This window comes from Colletotrichum gloeosporioides, assembly GCF_011800055.1.
Source record: "Colletotrichum gloeosporioides strain Lc1 chromosome Unknown consensus_6, whole genome shotgun sequence".
Taxonomy (NCBI): Eukaryota; Fungi; Ascomycota; class Sordariomycetes; order Glomerellales; family Glomerellaceae; genus Colletotrichum; species Colletotrichum gloeosporioides.
In genome coordinates, this window is record NW_025544651.1 from 602,955 (window position 1) to 623,637 (window position 20,683).

The 20,683-nt window shown below is 56.0% G+C and overlaps 3 protein-coding genes across 3 annotated transcripts; 2 read left to right on the top strand and 1 right to left on the bottom strand.

Moving 5' to 3' along the window:
- Positions 1-134: 134 nt before the first annotated feature.
- On the bottom strand, positions 135-1,918 carry GCG54_00014579 (Aldehyde reductase 2; the record flags this gene model as incomplete). The annotated part of the gene is made up of 5 exons (XM_045414404.1): positions 135-279; positions 755-1,149; positions 1,200-1,372; positions 1,422-1,602; positions 1,655-1,918. The coding sequence occupies 5 exons, from the start codon at positions 1,916-1,918 to the stop codon at positions 135-137; spliced, it is 1,158 nt and encodes a 385-aa protein (XP_045270982.1).
- Positions 1,919-6,296: 4,378 nt separating this feature from the next.
- Positions 6,297-10,719, top strand: GCG54_00014580 (Extragenic suppressor of kinetochore protein 1; the record flags this gene model as incomplete). Its single annotated transcript, XM_045414405.1, has 5 exons — positions 6,297-6,980; positions 7,036-8,619; positions 8,670-9,338; positions 9,459-9,641; positions 9,964-10,719. 5 exons carry the CDS (start codon positions 6,297-6,299, stop codon positions 10,717-10,719), a joined length of 3,876 nt encoding a protein of 1,291 aa, XP_045270983.1.
- Positions 10,720-12,379: 1,660 nt separating this feature from the next.
- GCG54_00014581 (uncharacterized protein) lies at positions 12,380-13,637 on the top strand (the record flags this gene model as incomplete). The annotated part of the gene is made up of 2 exons (XM_045414406.1): positions 12,380-12,633; positions 12,692-13,637. 2 exons carry the CDS (start codon positions 12,380-12,382, stop codon positions 13,635-13,637), a joined length of 1,200 nt encoding a protein of 399 aa, XP_045270984.1.
- Between the last annotated feature and the right edge of the window lie 7,046 nt (positions 13,638-20,683).

Genomic DNA, 20,683 nt, shown 5'->3' on the forward strand with positions numbered 1-20,683 from the left:
ACCCTGAGAAGCAACAAGAAGCCAAAGACCATCAGAGCTTGCCAGTTGGCATCTACTCTGTCGAAGCCCGCAATCATCATAACATTTCAGGCGAGCAGCGAAAGCGGGACGGTATGGTTGAAGCTGGAAATTTATCAGCAATGCCCTCGACCATGTCTCATCTCAACGTACTCTCTCAAAGCTTGGTTGACTCGGTTGGCAAAGCGCTGGTCCTCATCGTCACTTTCGAGTGCTTCTGGGCCGAGGCTCTTCTTTTGCGTAGACTCGGCCATTGTTGTGCTGGTTTACGACAAGAAAAGCGACTACCGTAGTAAAGGGCTTTTCTGTAGTTGATGGTAGGCTTGCAAAAGTTGTATCAGTGAACATCCGGACGAGGACGTTGAGGACCGAACCTTGGAGGTCACTTGCCTCACCAGATCCAGCGCCACGGCACATGAAACTTTGCTTGGTGACCTTTCTGGTCACTACAAACGTGGCTGAAGCTGCCTTGGTACGTAATGATGATATGTATTAGGATGAGACTACGATTGATGAGTCCGAATGCCGGGGCAGGTCTGCTCGCGGGATTTTCTGGATATGTCAGGCATTGTTGTCGTCTCAATGCTTCATAGAAAACGATACTCGACCATGATGTAAGAGTGTACTTTGTTGTATACATCTCATTCTCTAAGCACGCTAATTTGGCCAACACGACAACAAACTTACAACATGCACAATATTCTCATGCCCGTCGCACATGGCAAGATTCATCTACAGCCCCCTGATTCCAGCCTCCAAACTCTCCTTGTACCCAGCCCACCCCCGTCCGTAATAGTCCTTCAACAGCTGCTCCGCCTTCTTCGCCGGCACGACCTCCGTCAGGTCATGCCCCTCGTTCTCGTCCGGCTCCGGGATGTTCGCGTTATCCGGCCTCAGCGCACGCAGCGTCTTGAAGACGTCGGACCTGTTCACCTCCTCCGCGAAGCCGAAAATCCTCTGCGACTCAACGTTGTCGCCGAGGAGCGCGATGGCGTGGAGGCGCGCCGTATCGACGACGTCGACGAAGTACTGCGGGACGTACAGCGCAAAAGCCTTGTGATCGCCCTTGAGGACGTCGCGGACCCAGCCCATCGTTGAGCCGTAGATCTCGGGGTGGAGGATCTCTCCCCACTGAAGTTTATTAGTGCGCGGGCTTCAGCGACAAAGGGGGGGGTTCTTACATTGCAGTTGGGCAGGACGGTGCTGAAGACGTAGCCGGGCTTGTTCTTCTCGACCCACTTCCACGCCGCCCGCTCGCCCTCGGTCTTGGAAGCGGCGTAGATGTAGTACGGCTTCTTGTCTTCTGCCAGGTTGGGGTCCCAGGCCGACTTGACTGCGGAGTCGTTCCAGGTGTCTACGACATGTTAGTAAAACGGACATTGGGAAATGTGTTTGGAACGTACTCTCGTCCACGCGGACACCGGCCTTGTTAGTCTCCGGGATCAGCACTGCCGAGGAAGACGAGGTAAGGACGACGCGCTTGATGGCGGGGAACTTGGCTGCGGCTGCGAGAACGGTCTCGGTGGCCCTGACGACCCAGGGGATGACTGCGTTGGGGTCTTTGCTGAAGCTCACATCGGATGCCTTGTTTACTTGTCAGACTTGTCTAGATGGTACACAGTCCCTTGAGACTTACGACGTGAGCAACGGCGGAGACGCCGTCAAAGGCCTTGGCGAGGGCTTCCTCATCCTCAAAGTTGGAGAGGGTGATGGACTCGTACTTGTCCTTGCCGTACTTGCTCTGGAAGAGCTCGTCGAGCCATGGCTTGGGGGAGCGAACGGTGCCGCGGACGCGGTAGCCCTGTTCGAGGATGGTGTTGGCAACGTGAGAGCCGATGTAGCCGTTGGCACCGGTGACGAGGACCGTAGAGCCTTGCGGGAGAGCGTTGAGCTTGGCCATTGTAATTGAGGTTGCGGTGGAGGAAAGTTGAAGCCAGCAAGGTTGTAGATCAAGTATGTGAACGCTGGATTTGTTTGTGTGATGATAACTTGGTATTCAATGCCAGATCCCAACGCAGGACGAAGTCAACTATTTATCTGTTTCAACCCATGGCTTCCCCCGAACCCAAAACTCAATGGAACAGGCCGAACGGACAGTCGATGAACCGCACATCAGACTGGCAGAGCAGCCTGGTACCCACGGTGGAGCTTTGAAATCCATCCAACGCACCGAGATGGGGTCAAAAGAATGGACGAGAGGTATTACTTAGCCCGACTGGATTACAAACAATAGCATTGCCGTACAGACGGCGTTTCTGAAAGGGGGGAGAGAAATCCATGTGCCGGCTATGACGTATTGGGACATGACACCAGGCCGTCCGAAGTTGGCGCGATTTCCTGAACAAGCACATCTCTTTGCGGGAGGTTGAGTTGTGCCGTTGCAATGGTTTGCTTACTGCATAGAGTCTGCGTTTCAATTTTACGACTATCTTCTTTAATGAACCATTGGGCCTAGGTGGGCTTGTGTGACCTTGGATTATCATACACCGTGGAAGTCCATGGCAGTTTTGGGCTGACAAATGGGATGTCGCTTAGATTGATGTTAGCAGTTAAGCCAAACCCCGAGTGAAGACGCCGGAACTCCATACATTTTCAAGGGCCGAACGTCTTCAGAATCTTTGTCATTATCCACGGCCAAACCCCGAGATAACTCATGTCGTGGCCATGTCATGAGTTGGGCGAGAGCACTGGTCGGATTACATGCGAGTGTAACTTGCACGACAACCTGCACATCTACCCACGTCAAAGGACATGGTCGGGCGAATGGGCCAAGACCTAAGGTATTGTGATATTGCTGCATGTCCGGGCAGCGCTATGCTTCAGGGTATCGTCGAATTACCTTTCTAGCATCCTGATCGTCGAAATTTACGCATATTTGCATCTCGCTACGACGGCGAGCTTACCTGCAGCAAAGCAGGCTGAGGTGCCGTGGGTCAATGATGATGACGGAAGACGCCCAGCGATCGAGATGCACAAGATTTGAGCTCTTCACAGCTTGCAGTCACCCCTCAGTGAATTTGAACAGCAGAGGCTCATCCTGATTCTCCCAGAACGTGAGGTAGTGAATGTCGCTTTATTGCCCTTCACGAGCGCTTGCACGTTATTTTTAGAGGCGGGCGGGCAGCCACGGTATGGCGGACCACGGGTCGCTTGGGCCACCGCCCGTCGGAGGAAATATTAGGCGGGTGACGTGCGGCACGGGGGGGAAACTTTGTTTGGGGGAGCCCACGGGGGGGAAGATCTGACTTGAACGGTCCAGGCCAGGCGCTGGATCGCTGGATCGGGGGCAGGTAGCCGACCAGCCGTCTCCAAGCTGGCTTGTGACCAGACAACGTGGGAGTGGGAGGTGTGTTCTGCAGGGAGGTTGAGCAACGTGGCAAGCCGGGGGCTGCAGAAGAGACGACTGCCAGCAGACTGCTGATTTGGTCCTGATGTGGGATGAGAGACGTGACGGTGGACGGGACGAGAGCGCGGTGGGAAAACGGGGGTGGGTGTCTCTGTTTTCTTACGTGTTCAAGGTGTTGTGCATGCATATCGAGGGGGAAGTCAAAATGGGGAAATGGCTCACATGCCAACGGCAGCAAGGCAGCATGGCTGGCGAGCACATGATTATGGGGGGCTGGAATGATGGAGGACTCGGACAGGGGAATAAGATTCAGGGAGAGACATGAGATGAACAAGCAGCCCCTGAGATGGTGCCGGGGGAGGGTGGTACAGCTCGGAATAAGAAACACTGACGGATTCTTAATTCTCTTTGATGTCCCTTTTCCCCAAGGGTCGTGTGCAGGCTTGATTGAGATGCTGGCAGACGACGTTGGTGATGGGGGCGATGTGTGATGGTGTTAGTGAGCTTGTACCATGACCCGAGTGCTGCATACGAGCAGTGGTGATTTGGTGGGAAAGGTACTTGTGGGAGCATCGGTCTGGCAGCATTCGCAGAAGGTGCCCAAAACACCACAGAAGATGTCTAAAGTACCTTACGGACAGACACAGTTGAACACAGCAAGAACAACAAGTGCTGTTCGGGGCTCTATCCTCGTCTGGAGTCGCTCAACAAAACCCTTGCTCAACAGACGCACACAATGAGGATGGGACTGGACTGGAGCTGGCAGATGGCGAAAAAGGGCATCCAGGCCAGGGCACCAATCGAGTCCAGTTGCAAGTGGACGTGGATCTCGGGCGCCCACTTGTCCCAATTTTCCCTCGGGCACCTCAGCCTGGAGGGGTCAATCAGCCAGCAGTGGGAGAAGGAGGGAGGGCAAGGAGGGGCACCTTGAAAATCTCGACCGTGGCCATGGATGGGAAATGGGACGGCATTGGACAGATTTGCAGCTGAGGGCATTCGCATGGATTTTGGGGGACTCTGTGAACCCCTCACCAAGCAGAAAGAGTCGAGGACGCAGTTGGATGCAACGGAAGCAGAAGAAGACGCAAAGAAGACAGAGTCCAAAACAAGGCAGTCAGGTCAGACCTAGAGCAGGCCGAAGCAGCCGTCTGGTCTCACCATTGCTTTTGTTATTTTCTTTTGTTGTCTGCGATCGGGGCTTCTCTCTCGACCTTATCTGAGTCCTCGACGATTAGCCAGGTGCAGGTGCAGGTGCTTTGCCTGTGCTTACCTCAGCTGCAGATGTACCTCTACGTAAAAAAGTGGTGGTGCGATACTTGCACTCGCTATCGCGTGCTCGCTTAAGGGCTACAGCGGCCTGACAAGAGGCTAGAAGCCGGCGGGAAGCAACCCAACCACACCATTCCACGGGCGGTGCACCAACCCAATCTGGACCCGATGCCCCTCACTCAGGGCCTCACTGCGGTACCCAAGGTCCCCCGTCGCTCCAGCTCACCCCGAAATCAAGGTCGAGTGCTGCACACTGCACATGCCGTCGGGAAAAGTGACGGGAGAAGGAAAGGTACTTTGTGCACTGAACGCTCCAAGGCCTCTCGTCGCTCTCGTCCCTCCCCCCAAAGCGATAGCGCTGGACTCGCCTGACCCAGCGATTCGAACCCCTACTGAGCGAAGTCTGTGGCTGCCATTCCAGACTGCTAGCACATCGGACATCAGCAATTAGTGGGAGGGCCTTACCTACCTCAAGTACCTCAGGTACCTAAGCCTTAAGGTAGGTAGGTACCTTCCTCAAGTCCGCCGCTGCGCAAGTTCAGTTCAATCTCGACGACATCGGGTTCCCACTTAACCCTACCTTACCTACCGTACCCAGCCTGGTACCTAAGGTACGGCGATTTCCCAATCCACCTCTTCTTCCCGAACACCACCACCACCACCACCACCACCTCTACCTCTTCCACGCACCCGACGACAACCACGACGACAACGACGACCGCAATCGCAGCACGAGACGGTCGCCTCCAACCTCACGAGCGACGACGGCTCCGGCATCAGCCCGTCCTCTCCATCTCTCTCCTCTATCGAGCCCCGTCGTCCGCCGCCGCCGCCCGCTGTACAACACCCGACTGGACTGGACGCCTTTTCCACTTTTGTACGTGCGAACCCTTGTCCCGTCCCGTCTTCTGCCTCTCCCCGACCACTCGCTGTCTCTCTGCTTCGCCTCGCTCGCTCGCTGCCCTGCTTGCTTCCTGCTGCAGCTGCGAAAGAGGCAGTGTGCGCGCGTTCGGTCTCTCTCGCTTCCTCCGTCTATCTATCTCTCTCTCTCCTGCACTCGCACTATCGTGGGCGACACCGTGAACGGCATCACCATCTTCCCCATCATCATCTCCCGGAAAAAACACGACTGCACCCAGCTGTGGCTGCTGTGCCGCCGTACGTCTTTCTGCTGCTCTGTGCTGCACCCTCAATTTTCCCGCACCTTTTCTTCCCCCTCCATTATCAATCAATCAGCTCCTCTTTTTCCGACCCCGATGCGCCGGCCCCTCCACTCCGCCGGCGACATCACAATTCACCACCTCTTGTTCCTCACCTCAGCCCTCGTCCCTGCTGCATCCGGCTGACACCATCCTTTCGCTTGACCACGTCGCTAATCTCGCTGCCGCCCTCAGCTTACCAGTTATTCCAAGCGACCGATATACCCTGACGAGTTTCGCATGCATTGAAAGACTGGCATAGACTGCATCTGTCCCTCCTTCGATTCGAGTCACCACTTCAACTACCCACCTTGGAACCAGCCTTTGCCTGCCCGGACAGTCGACCGACTTTCGCATGCACAACCGCCGCATTGCCCACCGCTTAACTCTGCTTCCGCTCTGTGTCCATCGTCGCCGCGATCCCTCCGGCGCCGTGACATAGACCGTCTACAAAATCCGCCAAAATGTTCTGGCGATTTGGCGGCTACGCCAACATCTCCACCATCGATACCATCCTCGAGAAGCCAGACTTCACCGTCGAAGACCTGCTCGACGAGAGCGATCTCATCCAGGAGCTTAAGCAGCACAACACAAAGCTTATCGAATACCTCCGAGAGGATAACGTCCTCAAGACCCTGCTCGAATATGTCGTTGCCCCGAAACTAGAGCCCGTCGCCACCCCGGCCGACATCGAAGAACCCAAAGAAGCCCCGGCCGACGAGTCCAAAGGCAAGGGCCGCCTGCTCCCCTTCTCAAGACCCCGCGCGTCCTCTCGCGCCACAGACACCGACAATGAAGAAGAGGAGCAAGAAAAGAAGCGCAATCGCTATGCTTACGTCGCTGCCGAGGTGCTATCTTCCGACACCTGGTCCATCTACGAGGCCTTGATGGAAAACCAGCCCTTGATTCGCGAGTTTTGGCAATTCTTGAAGCGCCCTACCCCGCTGGACCCTCTCCAGGCCAGCTATTTCACAAAGGTCAACGAGGCCCTGTTCGACAAGAAGACGGAAGAAATGGTCATTTTGCTCAAGTCCCTTCCGGATGCCGTGTCAGATCTGCTGCGCCACGTTGAATGCCCCATGATTATGGACCTGCTGTTGAAGATTATTGCTCTGGACCGCACCGAGGGCGGCCAGGGTGTTGTCGAGGTGAGTGTTTCTGGCGGCCACCAGAAGCGACCTGGAACTAACGATGCTCCGACAGTGGCTGTACTCCCAGGACGTCGTGCCTACCCTGCTTACTTGCCTGAGCCCCGAACACAGCTGGGTCGTCCAGACGGCTGCCGGCGATTTCATCAAGGCCATCATCACCATTTCCGCCAACGCGTCACAAAACGAGCAGCAGTGCATCGGCCCCAACGAGCTTACGCGGCAGCTGGTGTCGCAGCCTTGCGTCGAGCAGCTCATAAAGTACATGCTAGGAGGCGGAAACCCGTTGACGGTTGGTGTGGGCATCGTTATTGAGGTAATCCGCAAGAACAACTCGGATTACGACCCCGATGTCGGTACCGAATCCAGCTCCATGCCCTCGAGCAGAGACCCAATCTACTTGGGAACTCTCCTGCGCCTGTTTGCGCAGCACGTGCCCGACTTTGTCAACCTGATCATGAACGCACCCGCTCACAGGGATCGCTTGGAATCCACCTTTGGCGAGAAGATAGAGCCTCTCGGCTTCGACCGATTCAAGACCTGCGAGTTGATGGCCGAGTTGCTGCACTGCAGTAACATGGGCTTGCTCAACGAGGTTGGTTCCGAGGACGTGATTGCGGTACGGGACGCCGAGCGTCAGCGACTGAGGACGGAAGGCAAGCTCTCCCCCAACCGGGGCGAGGAGGCCCAGTCCACCGACGACCTGACCATGCGCATCGGCCACTCATCTCCAGAGGAGGGTCGCCGACTGGAAGTGACCAACATCTCAGATGACGACGGCTTCGAGGAGGTCGAACCCAGCCGCGAAATGAACGAGGATACTTCCCACGAATTCGTCAAGGCCGAGGAGGAGATTCCTGTTGCTGCCCCGGCGTCGTCATTCTTGGATAGAGACGAAGACGATTTCGTGGACGAACCCCTGAGCTCCCCCAGACTCAACGTGGCAGACGACAAAATCAAGGAGCAGAGATTCGATGATCCCGACCTGGTCGTTGCGCCGCTCTCACCCAGCAAGAACAAGGCACCCCTCGGCGAGGAGAGCCCTGCTGCCACGGAAACCAAGATCGAGGAAGAGAAGCCGACGGAGACCGAAGCCAAGACCGAGGCTCCCGCCGCCGAGGAGCAAAAGCCAGTGGAGACTAAAGATGAGTCCAAGGAGGACGCTTCGGAAAAGACTGCGGAAGACGTGACGATTTCCAAGGTTGGAGAGATGTCTTTGGATGAGAAGGCCAACCAAAGCGCTGTCTCGGAAGATTCTAGCCAGAAGGGTGACGAGTCTGACTCCTCTGTCGTCTACACCCCCAGCGCGACCGAGTCGGAGGCCAAGACGGAGCCGGCTGAAACAGCGCCGGCCGCACCCGAACCCCCGATCTCTCCCCGACCGGAAGATATGCCTGCGCCGCTCTTTGCCAAGTCTTCTCCTGCCAAGACGGAGGACAAGGAGGCCGAGTCAGAAGCTGCGCCTGCCCCGGAAGTTCCGATGGCTCCAGAGGTACCCGCAGCGCCAGCACCCCCCGGAGCGGACTCAGACCAGCCGCCTGCCGTCCCTGAGCGGCCCGACCCCAGCACTGTGAAGCCGGTAGTTGGCGACTACCTTAAGCAGCAATTTGTAGAGTATCGCGTTGTGCCCACCATCCTAGTAAGCCAAAGAACCCCAGAAACGCATCAGAATCGAGCTAACGGAAGCAGTCATTTTTCTTCGCGTACCCGTGGAACAACTTTCTCCACAACGTGGTATATGATATCGTTCAGCAGGTCTTTAATGGCCCAATGGACAGGGGCTTCAACCCTACCCTGGCCGTATCGTTATTCGAGGCCGCAGACATCACTAGTGCCATAATCCAAGGCCAGCTCGCTAGCGACGAGTCCCAGGCCAAGATCAAGACCCGCATGGGCTACATGGGTCACCTGACGCTGATCGCTGAAGAGGTGGTCAAGTTTACGGAACGACACCCTCCTGAGCTGCTGTCAGAGACGGTTCTTGAGCGGGTGATGGACCCTAGATGGATCAACTACGTGGAGGGAGCCCTCGCGGAGACCAGAGAGCGTGATAACGCCATTCTTGGTGGTGTCCGACCAGAGGTGGCCCTTGGCAACCGCGCCGGCATGTCTGGCAACGGACTGGCCGCGGTTGGCCTTTCTGGCCTTGGCTCATCCTTTTCCAACTCTGGAGGAAACACCGGGTCAAGCGCCCTGGCCGATGCCGGACTCAACGGCAACATGGACCTGCAGGAGAATAGCGGCAACGGAATCGGACCTTTTGCCATTAGCTCGGGTACTCTCATGTCTGGTTTCGGCAGCTCCAGCGACGAGGAAGACGAAGGTGAAGAAGAGAACGAGGACGACGTCAACAATGAGGTGAGTAATATGCTCTCTGAGCTCCGTGAGATGGAAACTCCCGCGTTGGACCCCTGGACGCAGTCACTCTTGGACAACAACCCCGATTCGGACGAGGAGAAAGACAGTAAAGATGCGTAGTACGCAGATGAAGTTAGAAGGTCCCCTCGCGGTCACGTTTTCCATGAGGACCACGCCTACGCTGGCCATGGCATTGGACTTGGGCTTTTGGGCAATGAGGACGATGATGATGACGAACCGGTTATTGTGTATCGAGATGGCGAGACGGGCGGCGAAGAGGAACCAGATGAGGAAATGAGTATGGTTCGGCCCTCGCTGGATGTCGTGGCGTGGTTTAGACGGAGACTGAACAGAAGCGATATGGATGAGACACTGGAGGAATAGGCAGGACATGTGAGAGCCCGGGTGGTGTTGGGGCGCGTTTTCATGATGGGCAGGGCGGCGAGTAGTGTATAAGCTTTACATGTTCCCCGTCCGTACCGGCGTCGATTCCTTGGGATACCAGGCACAACTGTTGGACTTTTATCCACTCGACCTTTTGGGGCTCACGACAATGACTTGCATCTGGGGAACCATTTCGCGTGCGCCTTTTTGCCAGGACCGCCCAGCTAATATCGCTCAATAGTTCCGGGCTTATACCGACCCATTGAACAACTCATCATCATCTCTTAACCCGCCATCCATCCCGCCACCGCCGCCGCCTCCGCCACCGCTGAACATTCCTCCTTCCAGAGCCCGCCTCCAGCTGGCAGCCCGGCTCGCCATGCACCAGAAGAACAACGCCGCAGCAGCGGCATCGCGTGAGGACGGCGACGAGGACGCCAAGGACGAAAAGAGCGAGGACGAGGGGGAACGGCTCAAGAACCCGTTCGCGGACGACGAGGAAGATGAAGATGCCGACAGCGACGATGAAGATAACGACAGCCATCACGGTTCTGGAGCAGCTGGGGCGGTGACTGGCGCGTGGGGTGCGTCAGGCCGGGGATCATGGTGGCGCGGGGTATCGCGACGGGGCGGCAATCAACGATTCGACGGGCAAGACGACTCGGACGACGAGGTGGACGACGACGATGAGGAGTTTGGGGACTTCGCCATGCCTGAAGTTGACCCGGCGCCGGGATCTGACGGGGACGACAACGTCATCCTGAAGCCTCTTGCGGTGCACCCGCCTGGGTCTGGAGGCAAGGCGTTTGGGAGCCTGTGGCCGTTTGGCAGCGCCAAGGACGGCCAGGACGAGAAGAGCGAGAAGGAAGGCGAGGAGACGGTGACGGGAGAGGATGAGAAGCCTGTGCAGGCGGCCGTGGAGGCGGCGCGGCGGACGAGCATTGAGGAGGCGGATGACGATGAGGAGGTTGTCGTGCAGAAGCCGTCGAGCCTGTGAGATGAATAGATTTCTTTATTCATGTGGGTAGACGGGTCTGCTTGTACTATATGTGTTTTGTTTACGCTGCATGGTTGTAGAGTATGATTGAATGGAGAACACGTTGGAAACGAATCATGGGAGAGTTGTGAGGGGCTATGTTGGTGCTAGACTGTATCTTTGCCTCTATACCAATCCGCTTGAAATCACTCATTGGTTTATCTACAGAGCATGCCTAAATGCTTCCTATTTGGTGACTGTATTCTGACTTCTAACCATCTCTAATGGGGGAAGATTGGTTTCCTCCTTCGTTGTGCACGCAAATGTTTTTCTGCATCGCCATATCCTTAGTACTTGCCCCGCCGGAGCTGGGCCCGAGGCCAGACCGGAGCTCCGGACTGTGCGGGAGCAAACACAAGTCGGGATACCCGTCGTAGCTATTGAAAGACAGGCAAACTTCACGACATCAAACGAACTGGTTCTCCAGCTGAGTCTTTCGATTTTATACCCCAATTGAGGGGTTCCAGAAATCTTGAACGTATTTATGGATGAGGCGAGTGAGCATTGAAAGTCGTGTTTGATCCTCTCGGGGCACTTGAAGGGTCCAATCAGGGGAGCTTGGACACCGCAGGACCCCTGGACTAAACACTTTGTAGCTGCTAGCTAAGTTATGGAAGTCAATGGGGGGTTCCTAGTTCCCCGACTCCGATAAGCGATAAGCCGGGGATGCTGCCGGCCGAGGGGCAACCTCGCTCAGGCGTAACTGAGTACTAAGTGGGAGGAGTAGGAGGAGGAGGAGGAGGAGGCACATGCATCCAACAAGATGCGCACGTCTGGTGTTTTGACAGCAGCAGCATGAACGTGGCCATCCCACCCAGCCCCCTTCCCTGTCCATAACACGCTGCTGCGGGAAAAAAGAAAGCAAACGGGGGACGAGGATGAATAAGGCACAGGAGGGTGCGGGAGCCGTCCGCTCGTCTTCTCTGCTGTCGTGGATGTCGCACAACCTGGCCGACATCATCGTCCGCTTCGTCTCTGTCATCGCCTTGGGCTTCTACGCCGGCATCTATCTTCGCGTGAGTCCACCGTCTCTTCTCTTTTACTGTCTGCCTGTTTTGCTGCAAAAGAACTGCGCCCCGGGCCCGTCGTTGATGGCGATACGGTCCGGATCCTCGGTCTCTTGCCTCTGCCCGCGTCCCTGAGCTTCACTCGTGAAACCAGACGAGACGACCTGCAGAGAAAAAGCCCCCTTTTGCCTGCTTCAACGCACGATGACGCGGACAGCCTCGCGTGGGCTGACTCTTCTCGTTCGTGTCGTCTTTGGCCTTACGTCTACGTCTGAAGTTTTTGGCATCACTAGCTAACCGTCCCTTCGAGCAGGTTCTCTGTCGGGAGCGTCCACCTCCCCGAGTCCGCACGTAGACTACCTTACATAGGTAGCTGCAAACCCCTTTCGTTCCTGTTCCTGGATCCTGAAAGCCCAGAATCGTCCGAGTACCATCCTGTCACTGCATTCTGCATGCAACATACACATACACAGGAAGCTGCCCTCCTTTCCTTGTCCCAGAACCTATTCGCATCGCAGCACACGGTCTCGTCGCCATCTGCGACAACCACCTCCCGCCAAACACCTGGGGAAAGGCCGTTGCCAAGCAGCTGAAGCAGCGCAACCTATAAAGCCATGGCGGAAGGCGAAATGATTGCGCAGACGAACGGGGACGTCGACGACGACTCCCGCCATCCCCAGCAAGTCTACCGCCAAGCGCCATCCCTCATGAACCGCATCGTGTACGGGACGAAGCTGTCCTGGCTGCAGTCCTGGTTCTACCAGCGGGCCAGCTTCGAGTTCTGGAAGACGTATTGGTTCCCCAAGTCGGCGGCGCAGCGGCCGGACCTGATGAAGCAGTACCCCTGCAGACCAAACCTCCTCATCCGGTACGTTTCCCTGTTTCTGCCGTAGTTGTGGGCAAGTCCACTGACACAACGACGACAGCATCTTCTTCCCCTCAGACTACGACCAGACATCCCCGCAGACCCTGCCGACGCTCTTCTCCATCCACGGCGGCGGCTTCTCCATCGGCGTGCCCGACGACGACGACGCCTGGAACCGCACCTTCGCCGACCTCAACGGCGCCCTCGTCGTCGCGCTCAACTACTGGAAAGCCCCCTGGGCGCCCTGGCCCAACGGCCTCCACGACCTCGAGGCGCTCTACCTCGCCGCCGTGCAGGACGACTCGCTCCCCATCGACAAGTCCCGCATCGCCATCGGCGGCTTCAGCGCCGGCGGCAACCTGTCGCTGTGCCTGAGCCAGCTCAAGAGCGTGCGGCACCATCCCACGGCGGCGCCCAAGGCCGTGATGCCGATCTACCCGCCCGTGGACTTCGTCACGCCCTGCGAGAAGAAGCGCCACCGCCGCCCGTACAAGATTGGCATGTTGCCGGGGATCCGCGGGCAGCAGCGGGATTTCGTGCTCGAGTTCGCGCCCGTGTTTGACTGGGCGTACGTGCCGTACGGCGCGAACCTGAAGGACCCGCTGCTGTCGCCCAAGTACGCTGAGAGGGCGGACTTCCCGGACAATGTGTGCGTGGTGGGCGCGGAGCTGGATTACCTCGCGTGGGAGGGGTGGGAATTTGCGTGTAAGCTGGGCGGGAAGAGCGTGACGGCGGCGGTGGTGGGGAGGAAGGAGGTGGCCAAGACGCAGGAGCTCGAGACGGAGGACGAGCGGTTCGGGTGGGAGGTGAGAGATCAGAGGGGGAGCGTGAAGTGGCTGCTTGTGCCGGACGTGATTCACGCGTTTGATATGCATGAGATGGGGGCCATGGTGTCGGACGAGGAGACCATCCGGGACGGGAACGCGAAGGCGGTGAAGGTGATTAAGGTGCTTGGGGAGTGGCTGAGGGGGAGCGCGTGGAAGGTTGAGGGGAGGGTTGAGCAGTAGATGGGTAGGATGAGGTTGGTTGGGATTTCTCGACTTTCGTTCAGGAACTTTTTTCTTCAGGGGAGTTGGTTGGGATGTAGACATGGCGTTTGAATAGCATCATCACCTGGAATTTGATAGAATGAATCTTCACCGAATGATAGTGTGTGTGTGCCTTGCAGGGAGAGATGGCGTTAACCGCCGAGGTGCGTTGGTTGGTCTTGGTAACGCCCCCAATGTGACCTTGGACCAACAAGCTGTGCAGGTGGTTCGTATGTCGAGGTGCATGACGAGCGCATGCTCAGCCGCGTAGTTCGTGTTGGTGAAGATTGTGGGCTGTCTCTGTTGGATGTTGGATGCTGGGTCATGGGTTGGTGGTGTGCCTTGCCTGATGTCCCCTGAGAAGGCGATGCCGATATCTATCCGTTCGATGTGGGGGCGCTTTCGTGCATGACCCAGACCGATGGCGATACTCAGCCGCATGCGCCGTTCCATGGCCGAGAATCTTCGTACAATCCGCCTCGAAGAACGATGGCGATGGACTGGAGACCTTGTGCGGCACCCTCCCACGTGCATAGATCCATCCTTGTGCTGTGATGTTGGTTCCATGCTCAATTTGCTAAGCCCGTTCGCATAAGGTGCATTTGATGATCTGACTTAACGAAATTGGGGGTCACTGACATGGAGAAGGCCGCCTTGCCGAGCTGGCTCATGTCGATATGGATGGGCTATGTGGGTGTCATGGGCACGCAAGCACCGAACCCAGCCCGGTCTCAAGGAGTACATCTGGGAAGGCTCAGTTCTCTAAAGCTTCAGTCTATCTGGAGTGGTCCGGCGGGACCAGGTATGGTCACTAAGTATTGGATTTAGGAAGAATACTCTCTAAGATACATGTAGTAGGGTCAGGTGTTGAGGGTGCTCAAGGCCCTCACGATAAGATCGAGCATCGGTCTACCTTTGATGGATATGAATGGATGCAGTGATTCAAGAGGCCATCAAATATACCTAACATGTTGGAGGGGACCAGGTTCGTTTTTCAGAGACTAAAAGAACAATTGTTCTCGATGTGGTCTGTATTTGGTGAAGAGCAGCAACCCATGATATGGTATGCCTGTAGAGTTCGATTCTGAATAGATAAAGCAAGATCTACTAGAACCCTTTCGAAATCATAAACCATACTGACACAAAATTACTATGTCCCTCTCGCAGCCCGACGAGTCTTTGTCTCACTAACTCGTGGATGATATATCAATATTTTTGACGAGAACGATGATAGAAGACAGCAGAGTAGCCGAATGGTCTTAATGGCCTTTAAAACCCCTCTCCCTCTTCACAATATGTCCGTATAAATACTGCCAGGTGAATAAAGATGATGAAACCGGGGATTCCAACGCTCGACTGCGAGGACTCACGTCAGAAGACTTACAGCGTGGTTTTGAGATGTCAGAATAGTAGAACAAGTTTCCGAAAACTTGGCCCGCTTCCATAAAGGGAAAGGATTTCTAAATGAAACCAAATGACCCTACAATTCAGAAAGCGCCAGTGCAACAGCAACAGAAAGTCTCCTAGATCCTCCCTCTCCCATGTAAGGGGCTATCATGGCCATCCTAGATCAAGAGTGAAGAGACCTGTAGGATGAAGGCGCCAGTCTGGACTCACGTTCAGGGTACAGGCGGCTATCGCGCTCACTTTAGGTAGATGGCAACGTTACTTCACCAAGGATGATCAATAGCTTCAATTATGTGCGTGAACATACTTAGGCTTGTGGACCTCTCAGACGGGCGTTCCTATGTGTGGTCGTACAGCACGTCTGTCCCTGTTAAGATACGCCGGCGAGCGTCATGCCAAGTCGTTGGAACCTCAAACAACTCATTTAAAGACCATCGGGTTCAAAAAGAGCCCAAGAGTGTTTGATCCCTCTTTGTCTATACAAAAACGTTGATGCAGTTGGGCAGAAGTGTTGGTAAAGCCCTCTTGGAGCGTATCAAGCCAAGCTTCCTTCCGACTGACCCAGTGAAGGCCTGCAATCAACAGCAGCATATCGAACCTGCGTGGACATCAAATTGGATGACATCCCATGATGTTTGTTTGTACCCTCGACTTCTCTATTCCTAAATGTATCAAAGGAGATCTCGATTCTGAAAATATGACACCGACATGCCCCGATCCATGCTCAAAAACCTGCTTCGCCGTTAGTCCTACGTGCGTGACCAGCGACTGACGACATGCAACCTCGATAACCAATGGCATTGCTCAAGTCAAGCAGCGGGCGATAGAGATTCCCCCATCGACCCCAAAGTAGATCCCCAGGAGGAACCCAACCCGATTGAACAATGTCAATGAAAACCAGCGAATGCGACGCCGTCTGACAGCATCCTGCCGGACCCTCGGGCAACCGCTGTAGCCGTCATCATGACTAGCCAGCAAACAAATGCCCTCCCGTGCGGTCGATCAAGACACCAGTAGGTAGTATGCCGTGTGCCACTGCCGCTCAGATTAGGCGCACTCGGCTGCGGCAACCTAGCCAATGCTCATCTCGGCTGCCGTCCGCCTCCCGCCGCCATGATCTGCCACACATATTGACAGCTTATCCTGCCGCCTGTAGCTGAAGCACCTCACTGCCCGTTTCGTCCTCAGGGCTGACGTCGAGTGGGGATAAGCCGCAATTACAACCTAGCCCCGCTGCCCAGCGTCACCAGCGTCTGCCCCCAAGAGAAGCGGCAAGATTGGCGCCGCGGGTGACGCTAGGCAGCTCTTTTAGACGCATCGCAGCGTCCCTTGCGGGTGGGTGGAGCTCTTTTCTACAAAGAAACAGGCAGCGCGTGCGACCAAGAAGCGTGTGAAACGGGCTCTTTTTCTGTTTGCTTACCGCTCTAGCAGAGAAGTGGTCTGGTACTACGCCGCACCATCACTGCCTCGAAAAAGGCCTGCCGCAGGGGTTTGTTGGAACTTCAGGTCGCACGCGGGTGAACAGACTCGACTCGAACTGGAGCGCGTCCCCGGAGTTCCGGACGGGGAGCGGGCGCCGGCTTGGGTTTGCTGGCACGCGGGGGGAAGGACGGTCGGAAGCGTGTGGAAGATTTACGGTGACATGATTGACATTGGAAGGATTCTGGGCGTGCGGTGACGGTTTTCGAGCGGAACTTGTGATTCTGTACTCTGTACAAGTTTGGGGTCTTGCTGCGTTGTTTGGCAGAGGTTTGCTATGAGTGATGGGGGCCGTGGGCAGTTCCTCAAGGTGGATAGATGCGCTCCGCCAAAGAGGATCGATATGATTTCATAGTGGTGCTGATTCCGACTCTGGCGCGGATGAAGCGCTCGTGAACCGAAATTTGAGGGTGGCCATTGGCTGTGTTGAATTTCTCACATGTTTCTCACATGTCCCAGACAGCGTGGGCATGCAAAATCCAGCGGTGCTGAAGCCGCACTGAGAGAAGGAGTCGGACATGTCACATCGTCACTTACACGCTGGCAAAAGAGGATGAAATGGGTTTTGTTGGAAGAGGACAGTGTATTCATCAGTGGGATTCTGGATGGGAATCTGGGCCAGGCCGATTTTGGCAGATGATCAGACGAAGATTGAGTCTTGCCGTGCCTTGTTGACAGGCAGGAGCAATCCGTGATCTTGGCAGTGCTACGGTTTGTGTCGGCGGTGAACTTATTCTGCTGCTTCGAGTACGTGCAGCTTACCTTTTAAGGTTGGCCGACAGTGACCGAGACGGCCCCGAGCGTAGTTTTTTGGAGGCGAAGCCACCCCTTACAGCTTGAATGACTGCCGGATACGGTCGAAAGCTGTTGGGGCGGTTCTTCCTAATCACCTGGACCCTTCCGTCTGCTCGTCTCCGCGGGACAAGAGCGAAGGGGAGGGAGGCGATGAAGAGGCGACGGGCTTTTGGCGGGGTCGGGTCCCGATGCCGTCGCCTCTGGTCCGTGAGCCTACGCTTTGTCGGAACCTCGTGTGTGCTGAAGACGCTGCTCAGTCACAGTCACTCCCCCAGTCTCCGTGTCCATGTTCGTGAAACTTTTGGGTCAGACGGAGTGGATTGTGGTGTTTCGTGGCCAAGTCTCTTTGTCATGTCCGCCACTTGGCAATCAGTTCGGCCCCAAGGAAGCATTACCAAGGGCCCGTTGGTTGGACCTCGCTGGCATGGGCATCACTGTAGACCGTTGCCCGCTGCGGGGCGGGGCTTTGTAAGTGTTCATGTACCGGGGAGATGAAACCGACCAACAACATAATCATGACGATAACCATGTTGGACCCTGATGGTGGCTCAGGGTCGCGGTCCAGTGGCCGGTGAGCGGAGAGGTTGCTGCCGGCCGCGTACACCGCGTACGTGACCGAGGGCCGTAATGGTGGGACAGAGAGAATCGGAGAATGGGAGACTGCAGAACATGGAAATCAGCAACTCCCCAAGGTGTGGAATGGTGGATGCAAATTTGTCGGGAGCTTCGTGGACATTGCCTCGGGGCACAAGGTTGGACCTGATAGGGAGGTGCTGGTTGTGGAAGGGATTGGCATGAGAGGGATGCTGACTGCGCGGTGTAAGCTTGAAGGCGAGTCTTCGTCCGAGCATGCGCAGAGGGGTAAGTGGACATATACGCAGTAGAGTCTGTTATTTAGGTGTAGGAAGATGGTGGTTACGAGAGTTAATTCTTATGGGAGGGGACGGAATATCTCGCAATCTCACCGTCCCGGGGGAAAAGGTGCTCAGCCCTTGCAAGTCCAGACCGAGGATGGAACGAGGTGAAAGACCTGTGATTAAGTAACATCCTTGGGAAGGCAAACACACTGCAAGAGTAATAATATGCTTCACTGCGAGTGAATGACAGACACCCTGGAGATGCAGTATCAGAGAGGGTGCGATATTTTGGGTTTCGGTGAGCTGAATACGCAGTGGTCTCTGCTTGGCAGGAGCCGGCGTTGGAGATTTGAGTTTCGCTGCCAGTCGCGTCGGACAGCTGATCCGGATTCGTGGACACAAGCGTTAATGTTCATGCTGATGAAGCCTGCTTACTACTCAAGAAGCAGATGAGAAACTCGGCTGCCATTTTTGGGGTTTTGGAGGGACGGGAAGAGCGTTGAAGCTTCTGTCGTGCCGTTGTCCAGCCCGCCGCCCGCCCCCGTCCTACCGGGAAGACCCTCGCCGGGAGACGGTGCTTCCTGGAGACTGTCTGTTTGCCCGGGGCGGAAGAGTCGAAGAGGACTGCAACACAAAGAGGATGATGCTGGAGAGTTGTGTGTGCAGGGACTGGCGATCTCGAGTGGCTGTTGGATGGCTCGGCAATGATGATGGATGGATGGTCTGTCTGTTTCTATTATGGCAGCTGCAGCGTTGCACAGCTTCAGAGCTCAGCCCCCTTCCGCTAAGGCAAGGCACCACGAACATAGCCGCACCGTGGGTGCTGGAGGGTGAGGGGACGGCGCTTGTTGGATCGATTTAGCACGTCCAATGGCACCTGCGAGATGGCGAGGGATCACTGTACTACGCAGTGCTACTCTGCATTTATCAGCTGTGGCTGCTGTTGCAGAGATCAGATACTGTGTCGAGTTGACGAGTTGTCGCTGTGGCTGATGAGACTGAAGCCATTCAGAGACTCTGATTGGTTCATGGCGATAGATCTGTGGCGTATGTTCATGATGATTACCTTGTTGGGAACTTGTATGTATCTTATTTTGCCTCTGCCCTGTGTGTCTTTCTCCGCTGTTCCATCTCCTCTCTCTGTCTCTCTCTCTCTCTTCCGTCCCAACTTGCTCTTCCACTCTGTCGCCATCGCCATTCGCTGTCTCTTTTTCTAATCCTCTTCCTCCTGCAAACGCATCATCAAGAGGTCTGAACGGGACATACGCACTGTCGCGGCAATCCAATGTCACCTCACACCTACACCTAGACCGCGCCAGCTATCCACCCAGACTGCACCTCCATCACAGTCTCACAGCCGAAGGTCCAGCACCATCCCTGCTCGCCAGTAGTGCCGCGCTTCCTCTGTTTGTTTGACGGGCACACGGAAAAGACTGGGGGCCACCACGGCTAGATCGTCGCCCGCGTGGCTCAGAACCAATCTACCTTACGCAGCTGTCGTCGTCGTCTGCTCTGTAGCATTGGACACTGCAATAATGACCTACGGCGTAGTGCATGCCTCCCTTGCTCTGTTGCATGGTATTGGACGGCCCGTTGAGAGCTTGTGAGGACGGACCACGGCCGCCGAGGGGGCGCAGTCCGCGTTCTCGTCTGTTTCTGCCTCTCCTCTACTCTGTGTCTCTGCTTGTGCCTGTGCCTGTGCCTCTGCCTTGCTCCACCCTCCGATCTTCATGTTTCTATCCCACATTTTACCCTGGTCCCTCGTCCCTATCTTCGTCGCCCGTCTCGCTTTCGCTGCAAAGCTATTCCCGGGTGTCTGTGGCACCCGCAAATAAGGTGGTATCAACTTGTTCATGTGGTAACGAGCAAGGCATTCTTCACTGCCTAAGTTGCTCTCCACACTCTCAAGTAACTGCCTGGGCGACCCCCGGCCCCCGGGCCCCGGCCCCCATTCCACAATCGCGAGTGACAATCTCCAGCAAGACGCGGGTATGCATGTCCAGGCCGCGGCAGACCGTGACATGGCATGGCGTGGCGCGGCCATACCTCAGCACCTTAGCAGCTTAGCTAGCAACCCTACGTGTAGTGCGGTCGCAAGTTGCTGCCACTCGCACTCTCTCCTCCTCCCATCCCATCAGTCTTTCGTCTCGTTAGTCACTCCTTCAGACCTCCCACCCATCCAATGGAAGCCAGTCTCCCCCACCCTTCTGCAGCGACAAGCTGGACCCCAGCACGTCAGAGGGGCCGGGGCCATGGGGCGGCCATGAGAAGAAGCTCGATCTACAACCATGCCGGTTCCTGGTCGTTTGCTAGCTCTAACCTGGCCCTACGCTGCCAGTACCCGGTACCTACCCTGGTTTTCCATCTTGCCTGGCTGGCATGGCTAGGTAAGCAAGAAACCTCCGTCCCAATGCTCTTACTCTTTTCTCGAGTGAGAAAGAGGATGGATGATTAGAGCCTCTTCTGGTCTTGGTTTGGGTTGGGTGG